Source organism: Mustelus asterias, chromosome 18 (genome assembly GCF_964213995.1).
Source record: "Mustelus asterias chromosome 18, sMusAst1.hap1.1, whole genome shotgun sequence".
NCBI classification, from domain to species: domain Eukaryota; kingdom Metazoa; phylum Chordata; class Chondrichthyes; order Carcharhiniformes; family Triakidae; genus Mustelus; species Mustelus asterias.
Genome location: NC_135818.1, coordinates 20,070,225 through 20,092,388, shown reverse-complemented (window position 1 = coordinate 20,092,388; position 22,164 = coordinate 20,070,225). Strand labels below are relative to the sequence as shown.

Here is a 22,164-nt window from a genome sequence, read left to right as displayed (position 1 = left end):
GCTAACCACTCTGCCACCCGATAATAACCAGATCATTTTAATGGGGTTGGTTAGGGGATAAATATTATCCAGGACATCACGGAGACCATTGCTGCTTTGAACAACACCATGGGATCTCTGATGCCCACCTGGGAGGTCAATTATAATAGCTTAAACCACTGACCTGTTAATCAAACATTGGGAAAGGAGGGACAGGCGAGTGGATAATCTTCACCATTCCTCATACACAATATTTGCAACAACACTTTACCCATAAATATATTTTTACCTTTTCTTGAAGGGGGTGAAAAATAAGGAACAAAAGTACAACCAAGCAAGGCAGATAAATGAGAAGGAGATAAAGCAGGAGAGAAATCTGCAAAAGAACGAGGAGGCAAGGGCACTATTATTCTGGATAGATGATTCAGGACATTGAGATGTGGCTTCATAAAAGATCAGCAACCTCTTTTCACTCTAATAATTACTTAATAGGAAGAAAAATCAATAGATGTTTTGAAAATGATGAAGAGTTCTCAGGGAGTAAACAGGGAAAGGCACCTTCTCCGGTAGGTGAAACAGTGCCAAGTAATCACCAAGTTAATACTGCTGCTCTTATAGATTGTAAAGGAATTCTTCTAACCTCTCTCTTTAGAACCTGGAGCACTTCTGCACGGAGTGGTTGAGATGGAGACCGTTGCATTTTTTATGATGAAAAGTGGATTAATGTTTGAAGTTGAAGGTAGAAGGCTATGGGGGACGAGAGCGCGACTGTGATATTGGCTTTGGATCGCTCAAGCAAAGAGCCAGCACAATGGGCCGAATAGCCTCCTTCAAACATCTATGATTCTCAAGTGAGTTACACTGTCGACCTGGTTGAGAACCATTGCAACCAATGAAAGGGGCTTGATGGAGTGGATGCTGAGAGATTGTTTCCAATGATTGGGAAATCTAACACACAAGGGGCCGATCAGTTCGGACTGAGATGAGGAGAAATGTCTTCATTCAAAGGGCTGTGAATCTTTGGAATTCGCGATTCCAGAGAGTTGTGGATGCTTCATTGTTCAATACATTTAGGGGTGACAGAGACATTTTGGTCTCTTGAATAAATGGACATGGGGAGCTGGCGGGAAAAAAGAGTAGAAACCAAAAATGACCGTGTTGAATGGCAGAGCAGGCACGATGGACTGTGCAATGTACGCCTCCTCCTATCTCGTGTTCTTACGAAAGCACAAGTAAGCCACCTGCTGCTGCCTAAGCAGCCCTCAAGCAGATTTCATAATAATAAGCAAGACTCCTGTCTTTTCATTCATTTGTGGGACATGGGCGTCGCTGGCTAGGCCAGCATTTATTGCCCATCCCTAGTTCATAGAATCATAGAAACCCTACAGTGCAGAAAGAGGCCATTGGGCCCATCGAGTCTGCACCGACCACAATCCCACCCAAGCCCTACCCCCATATCCCTATGTATTTACCCACTAATCCCTCTAACCTATGCATCTCAGGACACTAAGGGGCAACTTTAGCATGGCCAATCGACCTAACCCGCACATCTTTGGACTGTGGGAGGAAACCGGAGCACCCGGAGGAAACCCACGCAGACAGGAGTAGAATGTGCAAACTCCACACAGACAGTGACCCAAGCCGGGAATCAAACCCAGGTCTCTGGAGCTGTGAAGCAGCAGTGCTAACCACCGTGCTGCCCTTGAGAAGGTGCTGGTGAGCTGCCTTCTTGAATCTCTGCAGTCCACGTGCTGTGGGTTGACCCACAATGCCATTAGAGAGGGAATTCCAGGATTTTGACCCAGCGACTGCAAAGGAACGGCGATATATTTCCAAGTCAGGATGGTGAGTGGCTTGGAGGGGAACTTGCAGGTGGTGGTGTTCCCATGTATCTGTTACCCATGTCCTTCTGGATGGAAGTGGTCGTAGGTTTGGAAGGTGCTGTCTAAGGACCTTTAGTGAATTGCTGCAGTGCATCTTGTATATAGTACACACCGCTGCTACTGAGCGTGGTGGTGGAGGGAGTGGATGTTTATATTAGGAAGTCTTCTTCCAGGTTGCTCTATGCACCTTTGCAGAATTTTTTAGTTTCTTCCTAAAATGTTTCCAAATGTACCTCAATCGCAAACATTCCTACCACATCATCCTCATGTCCTCGGTGAGGTTGAGTTTAAATCATGGGGCAGTATATTTTTTAATAGGGGTACATTGTCCCACCATGAATTATGGCTGCCCCAACTTTTGGAACAAAAGAGCAAACATTGATTGGAAAGATTTCCCACTCCAGGGATGTACTGAGCCCTCACTGAACATATAAAGATGGTCATGTGAATTGTTGGCTATGTTAGGACATTAGAGACACCATGTCAATTGTTCACACCATGTCAATATTTAATCATCCCTAACTTGTTGCAGCAGTTAGATTCAGAAACCTTCCTCAACACTGCCCCAATAACATATCTCAGCTTCAAGTGCAGACAATTTCCCCCATGACAGAAGAGGATAATTTCACGCTAGCCACACTAGGTGAGATTTCCAATTTAACTATCTGTGTGGAGTTTGCACATTCTCCCCGTGTCTGCGTGGGTTTCCTCCGGGTGCTCTGGTTTCCTCCCACAGTCCAAAGATGTGCGGGTTAGGTTAATTGGCCATGCTAAATTGCCCCTTAGTGTCAGAGGCATTAGCTGTGTAAATACGTGGGGTTACGGGAATAGGATCTGGGTGGGACTGTGGTCGGTGCAGACTCAATGGGCTGAATGGCCTCCTTCTGCACTGTAGGGATTCTATGATTACTGGAATCAGTGCTGTGGAATACCCACCAGGAACTCGATTGAGACCGCTCAAAGCCCTACAACAAGCAGACTGAGGAGTCTGGGCCGAATTAAAGCTCAGATCACACAGGTAGTCACTGGAGACCCAAGTCCATGACCGCAGTCAAGAATTCATGCAGGCTGTTTAGAGTGATTTTCTACCGAGCATTTGTTGACAAAGAGGTTGCTTATAGAGCAGTACATGAGGGTGGACCCTGCAGTTCCCTTTATCCTCACCTTTGAGCTCATGTGGCCCTCGTCACAAGCTCTCGCCACATTGTATACATACTGTCTGCATGCACTCAGACGGGTATACATGTCAGCCATCTTGCCTTGTAAAAGCTGCAGTAAAGGAGAGACAGAGCAAAATTTAACACATCAAGAAGACACTCCAGTTGGCCCATCTCAATCCAAATCTGTATAGGGTAAAAACAGGATGTAACCGGGGCAAAACCTGAACATGGTTATGAACACTTAACTGCGCCATAGACTTAGATGGAAGGGAGCATACACATGCATGCGTACTCGTGCACACACCACCATTGGAAAAAGGCTATTCACTCCAGCCAAGGGCAGGTCAATGTATATCCAAGTTAAATTCAAATCTCAGCCCTCTAAATGGGAAGCAACACTCAACTGCTAGGTCCACCCATGTCCAAAATGTGGCTTAAGGTTCTACTGTTAAAGTAACTGTACCCTACAGAATGAGAGCCCATTTAACCACATTCTAGTGTTATCATCCCTACATAGCATCAACTTGAATTATTATAATGCCTTCCATGCTGATGTGCTTGACGGGAGGGTTATAAGACAAAGATTGACACCAAACCGGAGGAGGAGACGACAACAGGGCAGGTGCCTAAAATCAGGAGCTCAGGTTAAGTTCTTAGAATCCCTACAGTCTAGGAGAAGGCCATTCGGCCCATCAAGCCTGCACCAACAACAATCCTACTCAGGCCCTATCCCCGTAACCCCACATATATACTCTGCTAATCTCCCTGACACTAAGGGTCAATTAAGCATGGCCAATGAACCTAACCCGCACATCTTTGCAGTGCGGGAGGAAACCGGAGGAAACCCACGCAGGCACAGGGAGAACGTGCAAACTCCATACAGTCAGTCACCCAAGGCTGGAATCAAACCTGGGTTCCTTGCGTTGTGAAGCAGCAGTGCTAACCACCGTGCCACCCGTTTTAATCAAACATGGTGAGGTTTAGAATTCCCAAATCTCCTACACTACAAGTACAATATTCCCTATCCTCCTTTCCTCGGGCTATCACTCCCCTCTGAATAGAAACCCAACAATCTCTACTTGATTCTACCATCTCCCCTTGACTAGGAACCCAATCCTCCATCACTGGTACCCATCATTCCCCTCAAAAGGCAGCCCATGGATTTATCACTTGGAGTCCACACATTCTGACCAGGATTTGAAAGTTTAAACATCAAACCCGTTTGCTCGCTCCCCGAATGGGAGTTACTTAATCCATCAGCGGAACAAGTGGGCCTCTCAAAAGCAGCTGATTGCTCAAACTGCTTTGCTCACATAGCAACGGAGGTCCAGAAGAATGTTATTTGTCTGCCTTTTTAATCAGGAGGAACGTGTGTTCCAAAGAGAGCAAATAAGAAACGGAAAGTTTTTTTCAAAAAAACTGAATGTCACATTCCAAGTCTTGGTGGCATCTTACCTGAAACTCTCCAATCTTCTGGCCAAAAGCCTCTCGGACATGCAAGTAAGGCAGAGCATTGTCCAGGACAGCCTGCATGATGCTGCAAACCAATGAGAAGAAATGTTTACCTCTCCGTAAGGTGAAGGCATTGGATCAAACTGAAGAGCTGAGTCCAGATGTCTCATACACAACGCCATTCTCTCTTAGAGCTCAACAATGTAGAAGTCCTACCTCTCAATCTTTCTTCATTTTAACGATCCACTGCCATTTAAAATCCAAATTTGACTTTACCTACTAATGCTTCATTGACCTTGTTCATCATCCTCCTCATTCTCAAGGTGGTCTACACAATGCTCCTTGGTCTTTCCTCTCAGTTCTTCACTCAAAAGAGGTGGAATGGATTTCAAGCCTAAGAATTTAGCAACAAGACCGTGTCGTTTGTGTCAGGCCTTCGGGGGAGACGGTGGTGCAGTGGTAACATCACTAACTAGAAATCCAGGGGCCCAGGCAGACATAGGTTCCAATCCCACCAAGGCAACTGGTGGAATTTAAATTCAATTAATAAATATGGAGATAAAAGCGAGTCTCAGCAATGGTGACCATGAAACTAACTTGCAAAAACCCATCTTGTTCTCCTTTACAGAAGGAAATCTGTCACCCTCAGCGAACTCCACAGCAATGTGGTTGATTGACTCTTAACTACTCTCTGAAATGGTCGAACAGGCCACTTAGTTCAAGGACAATTAAGGATGACCAACAAATGCTGGCCTTGCCAGCAACGGCCGCACCCCATGAATGAAGAAAGAAAAAACATATAGATAAAGGCTTTGTTCAGTATTGACATTCTTGCCTCTGTGTCAGTGGTTTCAAAATAAATTCTCATTACAGAGACCTAACCACATAATCCAAACAGACATTCTCAACTCTCTGCAGAGCAACTAGAGGGATTTTCACAGTAACTTCATTGCAGTATTCATGTAAGCCTACTTGTGACACTAATAAATAAACTTGAACTTAAGAAGCTAAAACTGTCTGAGTCAGGGATGAGAATTGCCAATGAGCCATGGCTGATGCCAAGTGCATGGAGAAGAATTGACTTGGCTGACATGTCTCACAGTCAAATTGCCTAGCCGTACTCGGTGCTGGCATCACACTATTTACACATCTGTGCCACGATTTTGCGCCCATGTTCTCCTTGAGCGCAAATAGCAACATGGGCGGAACATGAGAGACTTGGAAAATGAGAATCTCGCCAGTGAGATCTCGTTTTCCAATTCTCTCCCCCCACCTGCCGATGACGCAGCAAGGTTCCCACCCAGGAAAATCTAACATACTAACATAAATAGTGGGCTTCCTCATCGTATCATTCCCCCCACATTAGGAACTGCCCCCCCACCAATGCGACGTCACATCAGCAATGTTTACAACCACCTTTTGAAGAAATGGGGAACCAGGTAAAGGGAACCCGCCAAGGGCTCAGAGCTAATTATAGCCCCCAGGAGGAGAGCGGAATGCCTAGGCAGTGCCCTGGCATTGCCACCTGGCACTACACACTTCCGCAAAGAATGGGCAGCTGAGTGAAGCACCAGAGGCTGTGGGCATCCATGGATCTTTATTCCAGTGGTATCAGCACCTTCAAGAGGTTAGAATGGAAGACCAGGGAATAACAGCCGAGATGGGAAATGCAAACTATTTGACTCCTTACTTTTCACCTTGCAGTAGTCAATAGTTTCCTACGATTGGTGGAGCCTGGCTCATTCTTGGAGTAATTATTGAAACAGCATGCATTCTTTGGCAGCAAAACCCATAAGTTCAGAGAGTTCCACTAGGTTTTGGAGCAGAAACCAATGGTTCTGAAGTTCAGATCTCAGACACAACTGAGTGAAAAGTATTTATCGATATTTAAACAGCGACTTTCACATTGGAACATCAAGTCTTTGTTACCAGGCTGAAACATGTCAAAGGACAGAAGATAATTCCTTACCCGAGAGGACCAGCAGACAACACCAATCGCTCCAAGTCCAGACCACTCATCAGTACATAGACTCCTTTGTTCACTTCTCCCAAGATATTACTGGCTGAAATCATTAAATCACAGATAGCATGTAGATATGAACATTACACCTTTATAAAAATGGGTTCAGATCAATGTTGCAGCTGTGTACACTGGGTGACAGGTATGATGGCACAGTGGTTGGCACTGTTACCTCACAGTGCCAGGGACCTGGGTTCTATTCCCGGCTTGGGTCACTGTCTGTGCGGAGTTTGCACGTTCTCCCCATGTCGATGTGGGTTTCCTCCGGGTGCTCCGGTTTCCTCCCACAGTCTGAAAGACGCGCTGGTTAGATGCATTGGCCATGCTAAATTTTCCCTCAGTGTACCTGAACAGGTGCCAGAGTGTGGCAACTAGGGGATTTTCACAGTAACTTCATTGCAGTGTTAATGTAAGCCTACTCATGGTACTAATAAATAAAACTTAAACTTACCAATACAAAAACAGACCATACATCACCTTCCCCTGAAAAAATTACATCCCCTGATGATATTTTCTTTCCAGGGAAACCTATAAGCTCCTTGTATCTGGTCATTGTTAGAGATGTATACCTGCTCACTTGCTTCAGCACAGATGTGCTGGAAAGTATAGGTGACAAGATCCCAGTCAAGTTGATTTGCTCTGGTACTTACACCAAAAGGTGACTCGTGATAAAACATTTACCTACAGATTGGGCTGTCTGCCACTGTATGATTCGAGGTGTTCTGTGCAAGCTCAAAACGGACCCACTCTCACATGTCTGCATTGTTTGGGCGGCACGGTAGCACAGTGGTTAGCACTGCTGCTTCACAGCTCCAGGGACCTGGGTTCGATTCCCGGCTTGGGTCACTGTCTGTGTGGAGTTTGCACATTCTCCTCGTGCCTGCGTGGGTTTCCTCCGGGTGCTCCGGTTTCCTCCCACAGTCCAAAGATGTGCGGGTTAGGTTGACTGGCCATGCTAAAAATTGCCCCTTAGTGTCCTGAGATGCGTAGGTTAGAGGGATTAGTGGGCAAATTATGTAGGGATATGGGAGTAGGGTCTGGGTGGGATTGTGGTCGGTGCAGACTCGATGGGCCGAATGGCCTCTTTCTGTACTGTAGGGTTTCCATGATTTATTCAGATTTAATTGACACTGCATTTTTGTCAACGCTTTCTGCAATGGACAGGAGGGGGCGTGGGAGTTGGGTGGTGGGCAAGGCCTGTTACGTGGTCACGTTATCACAGACAGATACATAAAGCAGGAGGGGCACGAAAGAAGCAGATCCTTAAAGTGTCCTCGAAAGCCCCACCTGTCAAACTCATACAATCATAGTTTCGTTCAGTACAGAAGGAGGCTATTCAGTCCATCATGCCTGTGCAGGACCATTGCTAACCAGTTAATCCCATTCACCCTGCGTCTCACCCACGGCCCAACATTATTGTCCTTTTCAGCTATATGCCCAACATTGAATCTCCTTCTCCCACCATTTCAGCCAGTGCATTTGAACTGACCATGACAATAATTAAATTCAAATTTGAAATAGTTTAATACCTGGCACTTTGCAATCTTCAAAGATTAGTTCACACGTGTTGGAGCCTCTCATTCCCAATTTATCCAGTTTTTGAGCTGTACTGAATCCAGACATACCCTTAAAGACAAACAAAAATATGCACAGAGGGTCAGCAAAAAAAAAGCACGGGAGGTAGTGCACAAAAGCACATGAAATGTTATCTGCCCTGGCTACATGGATCGATAATCTGAGCCACACTGCAGCAAAGATCTAATGAAGAAAACAGGTAGATGATGATAATCAGCCTGTTGTAATCAGCTTGATGCATCTGCCTGTTTGTCAGGATGCAGAGAGGTCCATTTCCTCTTCCTAAGCCTGCAACATTCCTTTCTTGGGAAAGAAGCAGAAGCAAATGAGATTAACTGGCTAGCTCTTATTGAGACCTGATCACTTCTCCCAGATGCGCTCCACAGGAGCCCTGATCACTGCTCCCCGGAGGACTCCGCACGGGGCCCCCGGAGGGCTCCGCACGGGGCCCCCGGAGGGCTCCGCACGGGGCCCCCGGAGGGCTCCGCACGGGGCCCCCGGAGGGCTCCGCACGGGGCCCCCGGAGGGCTCCGCACGGGGCCCCCGGAGGGCTCCGCACGGGGCCCCCGGAGGGCTCCGCACGGGGCCCCCGGAGGGCTCCGCACGGGGCCCCCGGAGGGCTCCGCACGGGGCCCCCGGAGGGCTCCGCACGGGGCCCCCGGAGGGCTCCGCACGGGGCCCCCGGAGGGCTCCGCACGGGGCCCCCGGAGGGCTCCGCACGGGGCCCCGATCACAGCTCCTAGCTGAGCCCCATAGGCTGATGTCTGATCACCTGACAGAGACAGCACCAAGCCAAGATTCACTCTTGAAGTTCAGGTGAAAGTTTTCGATATAAAACAGGCCAGGCTGACAGTGCGTCCCTGAGCCCAAACCCATAATTACTGCAATGGAAAGGGTCAGTACCTGCCATTTACAAATGCCTGATGCCCAAAATGTCCCGAAAGAGATGCTCGAAGTTCCGATGAGAATCAATGTAAAACATTACCTTCTCTACAATGAATGTCGTAATGCCACGGGACGCTGGCTTGGCACGAATGTCCGTTTTGCCATAAACAATGAGTACATCGGCATCAGGCCCATTGGTGATCCAGAACTTGTTGCCATTGAGGATGTAGTAATCACCTTACGGAAAACAAAAACAGGTCTCTGTCAGTAGCTTTTAGGAATTAGGTTGATCAGAAAAAATCAATCAAGCACTCCTTTACTTCTTGGCATTCTGCATTGCCTGTTTTGCCAACCACCGAATAATTCTCTTCTTTCTCAACAATGGTGCTTCCCATTTTCACCTTTCTGTTTGGGTGGATGTGGTGTGGAATATTTTCCATATTTAGTAGTTTGCATCTACAAGGGACCGGGAGGTCTTGTGGTGCAGTGGGTTGTGTCCCAAGCCAGAAGCTCTGGCTCAAACCCCAACTCAGGACTTGATGGCCATAGAATCATAGTGCAGTGCAGAAGGAGGCATTCTGCACCGACCACAATCCCACACAGACCCTATACCCATAACCCCATGCATTTACCCCAGCTAGTCCCCCTGACACTAAGGGGCAATTTAGCATGGCCAATCCACCTAACCCGCACATCTTTGGACTGTGGGAGGAAACTGGAGCACTCAGAGGAAACCCACGCAGACACGAGGAGAATGTGCAAACTCCAAACAGACAGTGACCCGAGCCGGGAATTGAACCCGGGTCCCTGGCGCTGTGAGGCAGCAGTGCTAACCACTGTGCCGCCCCGCCAAGGAAGGTGCTTCATAACACAGTCAAACAAGTTGACTATGAATCTGCGAAATCCTTCCAACACATGCCAGTGGCAGGCAGTAAGAGCAGGAAAGCCTCCTGGTCACCCATACTCAATGCGGAGTGGCACACCTCAAGCTGTAAGCCTCTGACCCATTCCAGGGAAAAACCCGTAATGGAAACAGGTGAAAGTCTGCCTTGTGCATCAATAGGTGCGGGAAGAGAAACAACAACAACTATCTAGAAGGCACAAAGTGCCCCCAACCAGGGACTCTGGACTCCAATCTCAGAAGATCACCCATTACTCCATTAAATGAAACATTTCCCACACCAGTCAAAGCTTCTGACTCGAGTTTATTGGTCACAAATAAGATCCAGATAGGAATTATTTGAAAATGTGTTTGGGGTTAAATCTTAATTTTCAGGGGTTACTTTCAGAGGATAACCCTGGGATGGGCTGTGAATCCAAGGTCAGGCGGTTAGTAAGCAAATTGGAAATTATTTTCCTCAAAAACTAATGTCTTTGCAGCCAGAAATATGGCTGAATACAGGCACTGGACTGGACTAGGCAACTCTGATCACACCCATCAACCTGGACTTTCCGGAATAAAGCAATTTAATGATTCAAGTTAAGTGTTCCCTTGTCTAGGATTGGGCTGGTCTTCGGCGAGATTAAAGACATACGGGTACACGGAGTTCTGGTTCAGATAACAAGTGAATTTAATTTCCACTCCTGGGTCCCCTCACTGCATAGGCAGATACAGGAATGGGCAAGCCAACTTCCATATGGAAATATTCGCGTTACCTACAGGAGTAATGGCACAACTGAATCTGAGGAGATAACCACAGCAGATTCCAATCCTTACCGCTTACCAATTTAACACCAAAATACGGGTAGTTTTATCTCATGAACTTGGGCTCACCTGAAGGTCAGTGTAAAATCTCCAAACTTGATTCAAAGGAGACTCTCTCAGCCAAATAGTGGCAATTTTGATACCATCAGCCTGGGATGGATTTAAATCTCCATCCCAAAGCGAACCAGAGTCCTAAGCCAGTGTCATGTTTTTGCCACTCGTTTAGTCATTAGTTCCACAAACCTTTCTTATCCGCCTTCAACTTCATCGAGACAACATCTGACCCTGCATTCGGTTCACTCATGGCCAGAGCTCCAAAATGATCACCACTGATCAACTGAAGGGAGAGAAAACCAATTAAACAGAAGGAGATCCACTTCACAGTCAAACTGCAGTGAATTAACAAGCACTCAGGAGGCTGCTCCAAGAACCATCTGCAGAATATAACACAATCAATGGATTCACTTTGAGCTATAATATGGTTACAGAGGTGATTGTTGAAAGATTTTCCTTTCACTTCCAATCCGTTATTGATTTGAAAGCCCTACCTCTATTGTTTCCAAACAGCTCACTTCAATAGATTTTGTGTCATGCTTGAAGATGCCATTTGCAAGACACTTTCTTCTAATCCTTAATATTTTCTTTCGAGCTCTGCTATTTCCCTGTTTTGACCCTGGCTGCTCCCGTTATCTGTTCTTTCCGAACGATACAGTACGTAGGGAATTGGGGGAAATCAGGTTCAACTACCAACATCGTTTATGGTACTTTGGTTACAATGTTAGATGCGTGACATCTCTGCGATGTTGTCAATAATTGTTGATGTCTGGTTGCGCAGGTTTCCATGATGTGGAGATGCTGGCGTTGGACTGGGGTAAACACAGTAAGAAGTCTTACAACACCAGGTTAAAGTCCAACAGGTTTATTTGGTAGCAAATGCCAGTAGCTTTCGGAGCGTTGCCCCTTCGTCAGGTGGAGTGGGAGAAGTGCTCACAAACAGACCATACAGGGACACAAACTCTATTTACAGAATAATGATTGGAATGCTAATCAAGCTAATCAAGTCTTAAAGGTACAGACAATGTGAGTGGAGAGAGCATTAAGCACAGGTTAAAGAGATGTGTATTGTCTCCAGACAGGACAGTTAGTGAGATTTTGCAAGTCCAGGCAAGTTGTGGGGGTTACAGATAGTGTGACATGAACCCAAGATCCCAGTTGAGGCTGTCCTCATGTGTGCGGAACTTGGCTATCATTTTCTGCTCTGCGACTCTGCGGTGTCGTGTGTCGTGAAGGCCGCCTTGGGGAACGCTTACCCGAAGATCAGAGGCTGAATGCCCGTGACCGCTGAAGTGCTCCCCAACAGGAAGAGAACAGTCTTGCCTGGTGATTGTCGAGCAGTGTTCATTCATCGATTGTCGTAGCGTCTGCATGGTTTCCCTAATGTACCATGCCTCGGGACATCCTTTCCTGCAGCGTATCAGGTCGACAACGTTGACCGAGTTGCAAATGTATGTACCGCGTACCTGGTGGATGGTGTTATCACGTGAGATGATGGCATCCGTGTCGATGATCCGGCACGTCTTGCAGAGGTTGCTGTGGCAGGGTTGTGTGCTGTTGTGGTCACTGTTCTCCTGAAGCCTGGGTAGTTTGCTGCGGACAATGGCCTGTTTGAGGTTGTGCGGTCGTTTGAAGGCAAGAAGTTGGGGTGTGGGAATGGCCTTGGCGAGATGTTCGTCTTCATCGATGACATGTTGAAGGCTCCGGAGGAGATGTCGTAGCTTCTCTGCTCCCGGAGCGGAGAAGCTACGACATCTCCTCCGGAGCCTTCAATATGTCATCGATGAAGACGAACATCTCACCAAGGCCATCCCCACACCCCCACTTCTTGCCTTCAAACAACCGCACAACCTCCAACAGGCCATTGTCCGCAGCAAACTACCCAGCCTTCAGGAGAACAGTGACCACAACAGCACACAACCCTGCCACAGCAACCTCTGCAAGACATGCCAGATCATCGACACGGATGCCATCATCTCACGGGAGAACACCATCCACCAGGTACACGGTACATACACTTGCAACTCAGCCAACGTTGTCGACCTGATACGCTGCAGGAAAGGATGTCCCGAGGCATGGTACATTGGGGAAACCATGCAGACGCTACGACAATGGATGAATGAACTCTGCTCGACAATCACCAAGCAAGACTGTTCTCTTCCTGTTGGGGAGCACTTCAGCGGTCACGGGCATTCAGCCTCTGATCTTCGGGTAAGCGTTCTCCAAGGCGGCCTTCACGACACACGACAGTGCAGAGTCGCTGAGCAGAGACTGATAGCCAAGTTCCGCACACATGAGGACAGCCTCAACTGGGATCTTGGGTTCATGTCACACTATCTGTAACCCCCACAACTTGCCTGGGCTTGCAAAATCTCACTAACTGTCCTGTCTGGAGACAATACACATCTCTTTAACCTGTGCTTAATGCTCTCTCCACTCATTGTCTGTACCTTTAAGACTTGATTAGCTGTATTAGCATTGATTAGCTTGATTAGCATTCCAATCATTATTCTGTAAATAGAGTTTGTGTCTCCGTCTGCCCTGTTTGTGAGCACTTCTCTCACTCCACCTGACGAAGGGGCAGCGTTCCGAAAGCTAGTGGCATTTGCTATTTAACCTGGTGTTGTTAGACTTCTTACTAGGCATGTTTCACCAGGGTCTAAAAGGACTGATGGGGGGCACCATGGCTAGCACTGCTGCCTCACAGTCATGATGTGGAGATGCCGGCGTTGGACTGGGGTAAACACAGTAAGAAGTTTAACAACACCAGGTTAAAGTCCAACAGGTTTATTTGGTAGCAAAAGCCACACAAGCTTTCGAGGCTCTAAGCCCCTTCTTCAGGTGAGTGGGAATTCTGTTCACAAACAGAACTTATAAAGACACAGACTCAATTTACATGAATAATGGTTGGAATGCGAATACTTACAACTAATCCAGTCTTTAAGAAACAAAACAATGGGGGTGGAGAGAGCATCAAGACAGGCTAAAAAGATGTGTATTGTCTCCAGACAAGACAGCCAGTGAAACTCTGCAGGTCCACGCAACTGTGGGAGTTACAAATAGTGTGACATAAACCCAATATCCCGGTTGAGGGCGTCCTTGTGTGTGCGGAACTTGGCTATCAGTTTCTGCTCAGCGACTCTGCGCTGTCGTGTGTCGCGAAGGCCGCCTTGGAGAACGCTTACCCGAATATCAGAGGCCGAATGCCCGTGACCGCTGAAGTGCTCCCCAACAGGAAGAGAACAGTCTTGCCTGGTGATTGTCGAGCGGTGTTCATTCATCCGTTGTCGCAGCGTCTGCATAGTTTCCCCAATGTACCATGCCTCGGGACATCCTTTCTTGCAGCGTATCAGGTAGACAACGTTGGCCGAGTTGCAAGAGTATGTACCGTATGTACCTCACAGTGCCAGGGACCCGGGTTCGATTCCTGGGTGTGGGTCACTGCCTGTGCGGAGTCTGCACGTTCTCCCTGTGTCTGCGTGGGTTTCTTCTGGGTGCTCCGGTTTCCTCCACAGTCTGAAAGATGTGCTGGTTAGGTGCATTGACCCTGCTAAATTCTCTCTCAGTGTACCCAAACAGGCGCTGGAGTGTGGCGACTAGGGGATTTTCACAGTAACGTCATTGCTGTGTTAACGTAAGCCTACTTGTGACATTAATAAGTAAACTTTAAAACTATATATTGTTTTATGTATTTAAATGTTGGAATGCAGCACATCACCATCCCTTGGGAATGACAGCATTCCCAAAATAAAAGGAGTTGTCGAATAACTCTTATGAGCTGACTGTTAGCAGTTGAAAACAAAATGCAGAGCGTTCAAATCGATGTCCTAAATTTACATTCTTTAAGTGAGCAAACTCTGGTTATATTATCCCCTCAGCGCTGGTGGAAAATGCACACTGATGCATAAGCAGGAGCACAAGTCAGGTGATAGAGGCAATATGAAGGCAGGAGGTGTGAGCGCACAGTTCAGAGACAATCTTATGCTCCTAAACCTCCAACCGTGTTACGATATGCTAAAGCTAAGCAGAACTGTTTTATCATTAGACCGGACATACTGTACAGCTGGCAATGCAATTCAGGTCAGTTAGCTTAATACCACTATGTAGGTACTTGCCTAGCTTGGTATCTATACTATAACTGGACTCAGGATTTGGGTTAGGAGACACTGGAGATTATCTCTTGGATATCCCTCTGAAATTTCCTTCAGCTACTGAAGGATGGTCTCAGAGCAAGGAATACACAGCTATTTGGCATGACCCAACAATTCAACTTCAGCATGACTTTGCATCACTTGGTGCTGTACCTTTGGTAAATATTTCTTCTTCTGTTCTTCGTTTCCATTCCTCACCAGCTGATTGATGCACAGGTTAGAATGAGCTCCATAGCTGAGGCCAATGGCAGCGGACGCACGGCTTATTTCCTCCATAACAAGGACATGATCCAGGTATCCACCTCCTGCCCCTCCATATTCCTCTGTAAGGTACCACAAAGCTAGCTGAACAAGATCATTAAGCTCACGCAACCGGAACAAAATCCGGAACACCATACATCAGCCATCTGAGACAACACTGTAATTACACTATTGGTAAGAATGTGAAATTTGGAAGTGGTTGAAGTACTTAGCATAAAGGTATTTAAGGGGAAGCTGGTTAGGTAGAGGAGAGGGAAAGGACAAGAAAGGACTGATAGAACAAGATGAGAAAAGGTGGGCAGAGGCTGATGGGGAGCAGGAACAACAGCACAGACCAATTGGACTGTAAGCTCGGTTTCTGTGCTGTAAATTTAATGCAACTATAGAAATTCACACACGTAATCATCAGATATTCAGGAATTTCCGGCAATACCCATGCTGAAAACACTATGCGCTCCTCTACAAACATACATGCCAAATGAGATCGCATCCAATCAGAAAATATATTCAAAAAACTGCAAAATGCAGTGTCCCTCCTACATACCACAGCCCAGCTAAATACACCCACTCACATACTCCCATAAAACACACTAACGTGACATCAGAACACAGCACACTGTCACATCAACATACACACTGTCGCATCAGTATACACACTGTCGCATCAGTATACACACTGTCGCATCAGTATACACACTGTCGCATCAGTATACACACTGTCGCATCAGTATACACACTGTCGCATCAGTATACACACTGTCGCATCAGTATACACACTGTCGCATCAGTATACACACTGTCGCATCAGTATACACACTGTCGCATCAGTATACACACTAGCAAAACACATGCAGTCATGAATTTGCACACACAGGACACATCCAAAGATGCAGGGCAGAATTCTCCGGCCGCACTGTTCCAAAAGCCGGAAATTCCCGCCCGTTTATCAACGGGGTTTCACATTGTCCGCAACCCACCCGCTAAAATTCCAGTGGCTGGCAGGATGGGAGAATTCTGGCCGCACTAAATGCCCTGCAAAAAATGCCGTTTATAAATATCAGTCATAGTTCCATGGCTCACCCATGGGTGGGAAGATTATAGGTTCTTGTAAATCCATGCTGACACATTTCTTTGCAGTACTGAACATGCTCCTGTATGTTCAGGAGTGTCATCCTTTGGACTAAATAGTATGTGCAACACAGCCACAGGCCATTTGGCCCAACCAGTTCATGCTGGTGACTGGGAAGTTAAGCCTTTTTAGGTGGATATGAAAGATCCCATGGCAGTATTTTGATGAACAGCAGGTCTCTACTTTCCTGGTCGATATTTATCCCTCAACCAACACCATTAAGAACAAATTAGTTGGTTATTTATCTTATTTGCTGGTTGTGACAACTTATATATTTGCAAAGTGGTTGTCAAATACGCCTACTGGATAACAGCCACCTTCTGTTGATATTGCAGTGATGACAATTCCAAAGTATTTCAGTGGCACTGAAGTGGTTTGGGATGTTGCAAGGAGCTGAATGGTGCTATATTTATGCATATTTTCTTCAAAGTTTCTGCAATAACATGCAAAATAGACACCATTATTACATCTTAATTTACTTGATATCACGCGGGGAAATCACAGGCAGAAAGTCTTTGCATTCTCAATCTGTATCGCACGCCAATGTGATGTCACCTGTTTAAAAATAAGTTTTTTTTTCACCTTGTTTTGAAGATATGAATTCATTCAAGATTGGTATAGAGGGATATGGGCCAAACACAGGCGATTGGGACTAGCTTAATGGTTAAAAACTGGCTGGCACGGACAAGTTGGGCCGAAAGGCCTATTTCCATGCTGTAAACCTCAATGACTCGATGTGTGACACTATTGTAGGCTTAATGCAGGGATGACGGCCAGGATCTTACCACCCAGCCTGCCATGGGAATGGGAGCGGGTGAGGGACAGACAATGGGAAGGTCCGTTGACCTCGGGTGGGATTTTACGTTTTCAGGATGAGCAAGGCCGCAGAATCCCACCGATATTCCACAATGGCAGCCTGAGCATTTAAATTTGATTTTAAAAGTTCTAGAAATAAAGCTGTGACAGGAAATTATCGGATTACAGTAAAAGCCTATGGATCAATGAATTTCCTTCAGGGGAACGAATGAATATCCTCACCCAATCTTCACTACATATGATACCAATGTGCTGACTCTTAACTGCCCTGTGAAGTATTCCAACAAGCCACTCAATTTTATCAAACCGCGAGTGGTTCAAGATGGCCCAAAATCACCTCCCCACGGCAATTAGACAATGGATAATAAATGTCGGCCTTACCCACAGCCCAAGAATTAACAATAAAATGTTGGGGTGCAGTTGCAAAGTTGCTGGCTGTCTTCCAGTGCATCATTCAAGTAGTCCTTCTTTATACAAGGACAATGAATGTTGGATGGTTATTTAGCCTGAATCACCTGCTGTAAATAAATGTATGTAGAGAATGACACAGCACAGGAGGCGACCATTCAGCCCACCCTGCCTATACTGGTTATCTGAAAGAGCTATCCAGTTAGTCCCCTCCTCTATCTTTAATACACAGCTTTGTTACTTCTTTTTCAAGTCTCTCCGGTGCCTTTTAGCAGTTCTTACTGAATTTACGGCACTTTTTGGGGAGCATCTCTCCAGATCACAACTTTCTGCATAAAATTTATTTTCCTCTTCCCCCTGGCCTCTGACTGGACAGTGCAGTTGCAGCCAGGTTTTTGCGTGGACCAAGTTTCTAAAGAACCTTTTCAGAGCAAAAAGTAGCAATTTTCATTCGGCGTGTTTAATTGACAGTTACACAATATTACAGACAGATACCCACAGAATGAAAGCCCTACATTTAAATAGCACCTCATCAAATCTTCAAAACCTCTTGGAGTTCATCACATGACTGATTCACTTTGGCACAAGTCATAGAATCATAGGATCCCTACAGTGCAGAAGGAGGCCATTCGGCCCATCGAGTCTGCACCGACCACAATCCCACGCAGGCCCTATCCCCGTAGCCCCATGTATTTACCCTGCTAACCTTCCTGACATTAAGGGGCAATTCAGCATGGCCAATCCACCTAACCTGCACATCAAGTCAACTGTCTTGTCCTGGATAAATGGCGATTAATCTGCTTTACAGGTGATTATTTATCCATAGAGTGATTAAATTTGGCCAGAACAACAATTTAAGTAGCGCCATGGGATCTTCTCTGTCCATGAGACAGTCAGAGGGGACCCTTGGTGTAACAAGTCTTTCAAGGCGCTCCTCTTGACAATGTGGAACCCCCCCTCCCCCCACATTGCCATTCCTTCACTGCAGCTGGATTAGCGTCTTGGAACTCCCTTCCAAACAACGCTGCGGCTGTACCTACACCAGGTGGACTTCAGCGCTTCAAGGCAGAGGCCCTCCACCAGCTTCTCAAGGGCAATCAGGGATGAGCAACAAATGCTGGCCTTGCCAGCTGTACTCACATCCCATGAAAGAATAAAACATTGGCATCACATTCTGTAAACAGTGCAAGCCTAGGTATCATAACCGCAGAAATAAGACCTTTTCATTTATTCATTCGTGGAACATGAGCGTCGCTGGCTGGCCAGTGTTTATTGCCTATTCCTCGATGCCCTTGAGCTGAGCGGTTTTCTAGGCTGGAGTAGGCCGTTGGGCCCTTCGATCCTGCTCCATTATTCAACTAGATCGTGGCTGACCTTTCACTTCGACTCCATCTTCCCACACCATCCCCATAGCCCCCCAAGTACGCGACCATTACCTGACAGTTAAAATTACTGCTACGGAAAGCAAAGCAGGCAGAAGCTATCAAAACTCACCAGGTGCAGTGATCCCTAGAACTCCAAGATCACCAAGCTGCTTCCAGAACTCCTAAACACCAAAGAGGCAACAGAGCGGTAAAGTAAATCGATGAGAAGCGTTTACCAATAAATCCAAGTTGTGTTACACACAGGTGCATCAATCACTCCTGTCGAAGACGCGGACACGTGGGATTGGCACACAATATTCTTCAACTTGTTAGCTCAAAATGTCCCAGTCACATCATGCCATGTTACTGAGTGTCAAACTTTGAGCAACGAACTGCAGTTTAATAGTAGCTAATCAAACAATTTATAATCAAGATATTGGAAATATAGACGCATTTGCTGAAGAGTTCAGATAGTCCATGTTCACAGATGGTCCACAATGAGTTACAAAATCCAATTTAAAAGTAGTTGAGAACAAAAATTAGATGGGATACTCAGAGAAAAGTTCTTTCGTGAATTTGTTGGGGGTGGTGGGAAAAGACAGAAAAGCACTTCTTGGAAAAGGAGGCAACTTAAAACAAAAAAAATCCTTGAACTGATGCAAGAGCAACACTCCTTCCATTAAACAGAAGAGAATGGTGCCTCCACAAATAGGGAGCAAATGAAAGAAGGATACTTTGGGAAAACCAGGGACAGAGGAAAGGGGATTGCCTCAATGAAATGGAGCCTGAGGAATGAAGGCAACCTCCATCAAAGAGAGAGAAGTGCCTCCATCAAACAGGCAGGAGGAAGCAAAAATTGTATCCATGGACTTAAACATAGTGAGGGTATTAGAATGGGAGAGAACATGTTGGGTGGCAAAGTCAGACATGAGAAGGGAGAGATTCACAGGACCAATGACCCTACTAATGTACAAGTTAAATAGAGAAAGACCATAGAAGAGAGATCAGGATTGCTACACAATGAAAGATCTTTTCAAGTAACCTGTCTAGGAGTAAAAGAGTCTAGGATCATAGAATCATAAAATCCTACAGTGCGGAAGGAGGCCATTCGGCCCATCAAGTCTGCACCGACCACAATCCCACCCAGTCCCTTTCCCTGTAACCCCACATATTTACCCTAGCTAGTCCCCCAACACTAAGGGGCAATTTAGCATGGCCAATCCACTTAACCCACACATCTTTGGAATGTGGGAGGAAACCGGAGCACCCGGAGGAAACCCACGCAGACACAGGGAGAATGTGCAAACTCCAAACAGACAGTGACCCGGGGCCGGAATTGAACCTGGGTCCCTGGCGCTGTGAGGCAGCAGTGCTAACCATCGTGCCACCGTGCCGCCCCAGATACAAAAGCAACATTCCCATCTTGTGTGGTTTAAGAGCTTTTGAGGGAAAAACCAATGTTTGGCACAAAGGAGGAAATCTGGTTTCTTGGGAATCGGCTTTCGCAATAGACTAAATGTATGTTTGGCTTGAGGGCAGAGGTCACAGTGAGGTCAGGATGTAAACAGATAGGACGGGTAAAGCCAGGGATAAGAAATGGTAGCAGTTCATTAGATTTGGAAACAATACAAAAAATACCGTACGATGGATATGGAAGCGATCAAGGTAGAGAGCTTCAGTCGATGTATTGCAAACGCAGAGGATATTGAGTGCTAAGGATTTTTATAATCTGAAGGAAGCTGCTGAATGCATAATGCAATCATCAACAAAAAACGTGGAAGATGAGAGCAGGCCATTAATGATAGGAAGGAACTGAGCAGGAGAACACGGAGCCCTGAAGAACCACTTAATTAATGGAAAAAGAGCCAGAAGATTAGCCTTTCATTACAGTGGATTTTTAATTACAGCAAATAGACAGGAACCTTGATTGCAATGACCTTAAGCTGCACGATAACTTGTTTAGAAGAGCTTTTTACCAAAGCTGTTAAAGACTCTCTGAGTCGTGAAGGCAATGACAGGTAATTCACAAAAGTACTCGAGACCAGTTCCACAGCAGCGTTACAAGCACAATGGCCATGCAAAGACCACACCAGGAATTACTGAGTGAGCCAGAACTTTTCAAATGATTGACAATTTGAAAGTCAACAGGAGTTTCTGGAGTTGTAGAAAGAACCAATGCAGAAACAGACAGGTGATTCTGTGGCCACAGATGTAAATCCAGGATGGTGTGCTCTTCCACGGTAAAGGGTATCATTGAACAGCTGCAGAACACCCAGAGGTGGGAGAACGAACAGTCAACATTCATGGTCCACACTGCTCCCAACAACATAGGTAGGAAGGGGGACGTGGCCCTGCAGTCAGAATGTAGAGTTGGAGATCAATCATCTCAGCTCCAGGACATCACTGCAGGAATTCCTCAGGGTAGTGTCCTGGGCCCAACCATCTTCAACTGCTTCATCAATGACCTTCTTTCCATTATAAGGTCATAGTAGGGATGTTCGCTGATGACAGCACAATGTTCAGCACCATTCGCAAATCAGATACTGAAACAATCCATGTCCAAATGCATCAAGACCTGGACAATATCCAGGCTTGGGCTGACAAGTGGCAAGCAATATTCGTTCCAAACAAGTGCATGACAATGATCATCTCCAACAGGAGAGAATCCAACCATTGCCCCTTGACATTCAATGGCTTTAACATCCCATATCCTTCGCTATCAACTTCCTGGGGGGTTACCATTGACCAGAAACTGAGCTGGACTAGCCATATAATTACTGTGGCTACAACAGCAGGTCAAAGACTGATAATTCTGAGGCAAAAAACTCACCTCCCGACTCTCCAAAGCCTATTCACCATCTATAAGATACATGTCAGGAATGTAATCGAATATTCTCCACTTGCCTGGATGAGTGCAGCTCCAACAACACTCAAGAAGCTCGACACCATCCAGGACAAAGCAGTCTGCGTGATTGCTACCATTCCACAAACATTCAATCCTTCCACCACTGACGAACAGTGGAAACAGTGTGTATCATCTACAAGATGCACTGCATCAACTCACAAAAGCTCTTTAGGCAGCACCTTCCAAACCCATGATCAGTACCATCTAGAATGACAAGGACAGCAGATACTTGGGAATACCATCACCTGTAGGGCGGCATGGTAGCACAGTGGTTAGCACTGCTGATTCACAGCTCCAGAGACGTGGGTTCGATTCCCGGCTTGGGTCAGTGTCTGTGTGGAGTTTGCACATTCTCCTCGTGTCTGCGTGGGTTTCCTCCGGGTGCTCCGGTTTCCTCCCACAGTCCAAAGATGTGCG

General features: G+C 46.3%; 1 protein-coding gene across 1 annotated transcript in view; it reads right to left on the bottom strand.

Moving 5' to 3' along the window:
- The window catches only part of ivd (isovaleryl-CoA dehydrogenase), a 41,250-nt gene that overhangs the window by 5,143 nt on the left and 13,943 nt on the right, over window positions 1–22,164 (bottom strand). The window contains exons 3-10 of the mRNA XM_078233489.1: window positions 18,973–19,024; window positions 15,018–15,187; window positions 10,903–10,996; window positions 9,055–9,191; window positions 8,024–8,120; window positions 6,444–6,537; window positions 4,478–4,559; window positions 3,027–3,131 (exon numbers count right to left, since the gene is read on the bottom strand). Coding sequence (XP_078089615.1) covers window positions 3,027–3,131; window positions 4,478–4,559; window positions 6,444–6,537; window positions 8,024–8,120; window positions 9,055–9,191; window positions 10,903–10,996; window positions 15,018–15,187; window positions 18,973–19,024 — 831 coding nt within the window. The remainder of the gene's footprint in view (window positions 1–3,026; window positions 3,132–4,477; window positions 4,560–6,443; window positions 6,538–8,023; window positions 8,121–9,054; window positions 9,192–10,902; window positions 10,997–15,017; window positions 15,188–18,972; window positions 19,025–22,164) is intronic.